Source organism: Colobus angolensis, unplaced genomic scaffold (genome assembly GCF_000951035.1).
Source record: "Colobus angolensis palliatus isolate OR3802 unplaced genomic scaffold, Cang.pa_1.0 Scaffold5, whole genome shotgun sequence".
Classification (NCBI taxonomy): domain Eukaryota; kingdom Metazoa; phylum Chordata; class Mammalia; order Primates; family Cercopithecidae; genus Colobus; species Colobus angolensis.
In genome coordinates this window covers 1,380,595-1,387,709 of record NW_012118487.1, presented here as the reverse complement: position 1 = coordinate 1,387,709, position 7,115 = coordinate 1,380,595, and the positions used below count along the sequence as shown (strand labels likewise).

The window sequence follows — 7,115 nt, the reverse complement described above, 5'->3', positions numbered from 1 at the left end:
CTTTGATGGGTATTTGATGGGTATTTAGCATCCCCTGCCTTGATCCATGTGTTCTTCTTCGATGGGTATTTGATGGGTATTTAGCATCCAGTACCTTGATCCACATGTTCTTCTTTGATGGATATTTGATGGGTGTTTAGCATCCAGTACCCTGATCCACGTGTTCTTCTTTGATGGATATTTGATGGGTATTTAGCATCCCCTGCCTTGATCCACATGTTCTTCTTTGATGGGTATTTAATGGGTATTTAGTATCCAGTACCCTAATCCACCTATTCTTCTTTGATGGGTATTCGATGGGTATTTAGCATCCAGTACCTTGATCCACATGTTCTTCTTTGATGGGTATTTGATGGGTATTTAGCATCCAGTACCCTGATCCATGTGTTCTTCTTTGATGGATATTTGATGGGTATTTAGCATCCAGTACCCTGATCCACGTGTTCTTCTTTGATGGGTATTTGATGGGTGTTTAGCATCCCCTGCCTTGATCCACATGTTCTTTTTCGATATGTGCACCCCTGGCCCCCACCACTCTTTCAGGTCATCTTATCTACTTGCTTTCATCAGGGAGGTCTGACCGTCCCGCTACCGTAGAAGACCTGAAGAAACTTCGGTATCTGGAATGTGTTATTAAGGAGACCCTTCGCCTTTTTCCTTCTGTTCCTTTATTTGCCCGCAGTGTTAGTGAAGATTGTGAAGTGGGTAAGTATGCTATACCTAAAGTAGAAGGGAGAGGGAAACTTTCTAATGTCTGTCTTGCTGTGGTCTCATGATGTATTGACTACTTCTTGACAGCGGGTTACAGAGTTCTGAAAGGCACTGAAGCCGTCATCATTCCCTATGCATTGCACAGAGATCCGAGATACTTCCCCAACCCTGAGGAGTTCCAGCCTGAGCGGTTCTTCCCCGAGAATGCACAAGGGCGCCATCCATATGCCTACGTGCCCTTCTCTGCTGGCCCCAGGAACTGTATAGGTTTGTATCCATCTCAGTTGGTTTGACCTTTCAGGCCCACTTGATAGTGGGTTTCTCAGTTATTTCTTTGAGATGTGATATGACATTGCCCATATGCAACAGCCTTAAAAAAAAACAGCTGGTTTCTTTTTTCCCTCACTTACTGTGCTTTGTAGTTTTAAAATATTATGGTCAAAATGTATATTAGTATATTAGCCTGCATGGGCTTCCATAGAAAAATACCACAGACTCGGTGGCTTAAACAGCAGAAATTTATCTTCTCACAGTTCTGGAGGCTGGAAGTTCAAGATCAAGGTGTTGGCAGGGCTGGTTTCTCCTGAGGCCTCTCTCCGTGGCTTGTAGATGCTGTCTTCACCTCATGTCTTCACTTGGTCTTTCCTCTGTGTAGGTCTGTGTCCTGATCTTCTCTCCAGTCAGACTACTCTAGGGCCTACCCCAATGACATCACTTATACTTACTGACCTCTTTCAATGACCTGTCCCCAAATACAGTCATATTCTAAGGTACGGGGGGCTTAGAATTTGGAGAGAGACACAATTACCCATAGCATAAGACATAACTAGTTTCATGGTAGAGTTTCAAACTATTGTAGATTTTTAATTACAGTAGGATATCTTATTGTGGTAAAAACTTTATTTATGATTACTTATGGGTAACCTAATTTTTGTGTTTATTGCTTTTAAGAATTTCATTTTGCAAATCAAAACAGAAAATGCTTGCCATATGCCAACTGAAGTACTTAAGCAAAATGAATGCACATCACTGCCCTGCATTATAAACCCTTTTGGTTTTAGTATCTCTAGCATTTTGTCATTTATGTAAATGCAGACCTTGGTAAAATGAGGACAGAATGAAATGGGTGAATCTAAAGCTTATTTGGTGAATCTATAGTAAATTAAACACCCCCTAAGACATAATCTAGAGTAGTGAGTCTCAAGCTTGAATGAGGTCAGGATTTATCTGGATCAGCTGGAGTACAAATTCCCTGGTCCTCCCCAGCAATAGATATGCAAGGTGGGAACAGGGAGGGAAACTCAAGACTCTTCATTTTTAACAAGTGTCCCAAGCCATTCTGATTCTCCTTCCACCTACTCTGAAAATGTAAAATGGCTTGCTTCCCGTGATAGGACCTCTTGTTTCTCACATTTGGGGTAAATCTGTATCTAAAGCGATGGTATCTACATTGATTTGAAGGTCAAAAGTTTGCTGTGATGGAAGAAAAGACCATTCTTTCATGCATCCTGAGGCACTTTTGGATAGAATCCAACCAGAAAAGAGAAGAACTTGGTCTAGAAGGACAGTTGATTCTTCGTCCAACTAATGGCATCTGGATCAAGTTGAAGAGGAGAAATGCAGATGAACCCTAACTACATTATTGGGTCATGCCTTTATCATGAGAAAGATCTTTATTTTAAGAGATCCTTGGCATTTACAATTTATAGATCATGAGTTCAATATGCTTGAATCCCCTAGACCTAATTTTTCCTTGACCCCACTGATCTTGACATCAAGTCTAACAAAGAAAGAGTTTTGAGTTTTGTGTTTCATTTATTTTATTTTATTTTATTTTTTTTGGGACCGAGTCTCACTCTGTCGCCCAGGCTAAAGGAGTGCAGTGGTGTGATCTCAGCTCACTGCAACCTCCAACTCCCAGGTTCAAGTGATTCTTCTGCCTCAGCCTCCCAAGTAGCTGGGATTACAGGTGCCTGCCACCACACCTGGCTAATTTTTTTGTATTTTTGGTAGAAACAGGGCTTTGCCATGTTGGCCAGACAGGTCTCGAATTCCTGACCTCAAGTGATCCACCTGCCTTAGCCTCCCAAAGTGCTGGGATTACAGTCGTGAGCCACCACGCCCAGCCAGAGTTTTGTATTTTCATCACCATCATAGATGTTACAGTTGGCTGTGGTCTCAAAAGTAGAGTTATGTGTGTCAGTACCCAAATAAACATCTAACAGGTTTCTCAACAGAGGAATCCACAGTCCAATTCCACTTCAATTGATAGACCCCAAAAATATAATTTAATCAAAGTTCTAGAATTTTTGTTTGTTTGTTTGAGACAGAGTCTCGCTCTGTTGCCTATGGTGGAATGCAGTGGTGACATCTCGGCTCACTGCAGCCTCTGCCTCGCAGGTTCAAGCGATTCTCCTGCCTCAGTCTTCTGAGTTGCTGGGGCTACAGGCGCATGCCACCACGCCCAGCTAATTTTTGTATTTTTAGTAGAGATAGGGTTTCATCATGTTGGCCAGGATGTTCTTGATCTCTTGACCTCGTGATCTGCCTGCCTCAGCCTCCCAAAGTGCTGGTATTACAGGGATGAGTCACTGCACCTGGTCCAAAGTTCTAGAATTTTTTAAAGGTATTCATGTTGACTCAGGAGTACACAGACACACACACACACACACACACACAGAGACACACACACACACAAAGCATAATTTGAAAGAGGTAAGTACTCTGACTTAGGCTCTCAGGTTTTAAAAATTATATTAGTGGCATCAGTTATGACAAGAATAATCATTATAGTACTTTTCAGATTTTATAACCTAGAGCAGATTATTTACAAGTTGATTCGCAGGTTCTGTTACAGTTTCTCTTTTGATTGTCACTTATGGTCTTCATTTAATTCCTCATAGAATCCCAATCACCTTTATATATTATTGGAAGAGATTCATCTTCATAATCTCCAATTTTTCACAGTGCCTCACAAGGTTAATCATGCCTTTTGGATCTAGAAGGACTTTAGAACGTGTCTAGTTATGCTCCTTTATATTATAAGTAAGGGAATAGAATCAGTAAGACAGTTTCTGCCCAAAGTCATGTTACCAGTTGGTGACAGAGCCAGAAATACATAGAGATCTATACTCTAAATCTCTCCACTCACACGCCGATATACTTTCTACTACAGTATGCTATATGGAACTCAGGGTGATGATCAGACGTGTCATTAGAACATGAGTCTTCTGCTTCTGATTTAGGCATACTTCTGGGATTCTTCCATCTTTAAAGGAAAAAGGAAGCCATTCCTCTGTATTTAGTAACCCAGCAATATCTCACTTAGTTTAGGGTTAGACCTTTAGTTAATTCAACCCTACAGATCATACTTATCAAGCTGATAATTGACACATGTTCCCTGAATTTTAATTTGATAGGCAATACATCTACCCACTCCATTATTTTTTTAAAACTTCATTTAATAATTTAAACAAGATTGATTTTGTTTTCAATTTTTATTTATTCTTCATAGAATCACAATTACCTTAATCATATATTTTTGGAAGAGATTCCTCAGTAATTGCCAATCTCTCATAGTGCCTCACAGGGTTGATCAATGGCTTTTGGAACTGGAAGGACCTTAGAACTTTCCTGGTTATGCTCCCAATAGGCAATAGCAGATAGAACCGTGCAATCAAGAGGATAGGATATGTATTCTTCAATGGACATCAAAGGAAGAGGTCGCAAACCAAAGCCATTTGGCAAGCCCTATAGCCTGGGCCATTTAAGGCGGGGGCAATCTCAGCCATTGCACCCATTTAACTATCCCAAACAGCCACAGTGCATAGAACCCAGGCCCTAAATTGATGAGGAAAAAGTCAAGGAAGGAGGTGATACAATTGGAAATATTCCCGTCAAATGGTTAATCTTATTATCTAGAAAATGGGTATATTAGAAAATTTCCTTCCAAGATGATTTTGGATAATAAAAGTTGTATTTGTGGAAACTGGTCTTATCTCTGTTTTATGCATTTACATTTATCCCTTACATTTTGTTTTTAGTGACCCTACATGACATTAAATTTAAATAAAACATTGCTTAATGTTACCTTTTGGTCTGAGAACTTCATTCAGCTCCAGAATTATTGTTACTCACATTTTAATCAGTAAGTCATTTAAGCTACGACAGAATAGGAATTGAGGAATTATTTCATGTGCTGCAGTATTGAAATGTGGATGCTGCCTTGTTTTATAAGAGATGATCAAGTATCTGTTTGTGTGCCCATTACCTTTCTTCTGCTTGAAAGACGTGTCTCAAGAAAAATAAATTATATTTTAGATGCAGGTGCTGCATTTTATTCTAAGAATTGATATCAATTGAAAACATAGAAAGCTGTAAAAGATAAATCAGTGGGTGGCTGATTCGTAATGGCTAATAAAAGAAATAGCACTTTTGAGTTGATGTCTTCAGTGACTGTTGGATTTTCTAACGAAAGATTCCTGTACTGTTGTCGTAGACCGATTGTGAATTTCTCTGACCCTGAAGAATCCACTAGAAGAAGTAGAATAACCAGAACGTATTGCTCAGCTGAAAGCACAAAGTAAACTCAGCTACTGGGCATCAGCAAAACCCACAGGCATCACTGGTCCCAGGGATTTAGAGTCCAGAAACCTCTCCAGGTGGTGGACTGTTGATTTGGGGCTCTGTGCATTGTCACAGACAGCTGGGGATGTCAGTTTCTGGACCAAATGACCCAACAAGAGATGCTGGTCATAAAAATCCATTTTTATCTGGAATGTTTCTAGAAGATCAAAACACTTTTCCTTCCAGCATCTAATGCCTGAGTGATACATTTAAACATTTTTAGTCTGCCTAGGCACCCTCTTTTTCTAGGAGCAGCACTCTTTATTTTTGAAATTATCCTACAATGAATTACTGGCTTTTCTTCTGTTCTCATCTTTTTCCTTCTCCAACATACACACACTGTAAATATGTGGTTTCAGCTATTGCTGCCATGTTCTTAGGCAATCCTGCTTTCTCAACCTTTGTTGAGTGACCCAAGCAAGGTTAAATTCAAGTTCTCCCCCACGAGTTTTCCCAGCTGCAATTGAAGAAGCGATGCAATCTCCGTGGTGGAAACTCCAGGTTGTGAAACGCAAGATCAATCAGCAGTAGAATCTCTGGAGCAGCAGCTGGGTGATGAGTAGAGAAGAAGCAGGCAGAAGAAATGACCAGAATCCTGGAGGAGTCTGAGTCCCACGTGGCAGGTGATGCTGAGGCTCACTGCGTGTCTGCCCTGCCCACTGTGCAGTGGGTCTACCCTATGTGGGAACCCAAGAGCCAGTATATTGCCATTTGCTTACAAGGACTGTCTTTCATTTATGACCAAAAGCGACTTAGTGTGTGTCAGGTCAGCCGCAGGATGAAGGAAGGGCCCCCATTCTCTGGATATGATCTTAGGTCTTCACCCTATTTTCTTTGTGCTGTTCAATAACTCTCTAGATTGGATTATCAGCATATATGCCCACCAGTCATTTAAATGCAATACCATTTAAGAAAATGCAGAGTTTTCTCCTTTCTAGACAGTAAGAAAATTAAAGTTACAGTGCATTATTTTAGAATACAGCTAGGCTTAACCTAACACATCAGTCCAGTTTTTTGGTTCTGCCTTGATGACTCTCTGGACTAATTAGTCATTTTTCTCCTTCTCTAATTAAACCAGGTTCATTTTCCTGCTGGCTACCTGTATGCCACATTTCAGGGATAAATCTCTCATCCTTAATTACTAAAATGGACTGGTTGCATTCTTGCCTCAATTTATTGTCCAGAAGTTCACCGAATGGTTATTTCCTTGGACCAAATTCAGTTTTGGAATGAACTCTAGTCTTTAGCTGTTGATTTTGTTCTCCTTATCGTAGTAGATAAATTTTTGGCACGTTCTTTCTCCTTCCCATCATTATCTCTCCTCTTTACCCATCACTTTCTTTCTGTTGGGGTTTGGATTTATTGATCTCAGCCTTTCCTGATACTACTCAATTTATGTTTCACAGAAATAAAGGCTATACTTAAATGAAACTCAGATTCCTATAGAAAAATGTTGTGATAACTTTTTTCCTTCAGTAAGGGTCATACAGATAGTATGGATCTTATCGGGAAGAAAAATTATCACAATATTTAGACATGACTGTCTTATTTTAAAAATGTTTTCAGTTTACTTTCAGATTCCATATATAGTTTTAAAATACATGTTTTAGTTGAATAGTAAAAAAGAAAAGTGTAAGCACAGGAGTGTCATTGGGCACTCCTGGGAAGGAGAGTAGCCTTTTTTGTTCCTTCCTTCCTTCCTTCCTTCCTTCCTTCCTTCCTTCCTTCCTTCCTTCCTTCCTTCCTTCCTTCCTCTCTCTCTCCTTTCTTTCTTTCCT

The 7,115-nt window shown here is 40.0% G+C and overlaps 1 protein-coding gene across 1 annotated transcript in view; it reads left to right on the top strand.

Annotated features, from left to right (window-relative positions):
- LOC105524323 (cytochrome P450 4V2) overlaps positions 1 to 5,146 on the top strand; it is a 22,538-nt gene extending 17,392 nt beyond the window's left edge. Inside the window, exons 9-11 of the mRNA XM_011959515.1 lie at positions 571 to 705; positions 799 to 978; positions 2,173 to 5,146. Of these exons, the coding sequence (XP_011814905.1) occupies positions 571 to 705; positions 799 to 978; positions 2,173 to 2,345 (488 nt within the window). The 3' untranslated portion in view covers positions 2,346 to 5,146. The remainder of the gene's footprint in view (positions 1 to 570; positions 706 to 798; positions 979 to 2,172) is intronic.
- The last annotated feature ends 1,969 nt before the right edge of the window (positions 5,147 to 7,115 follow it).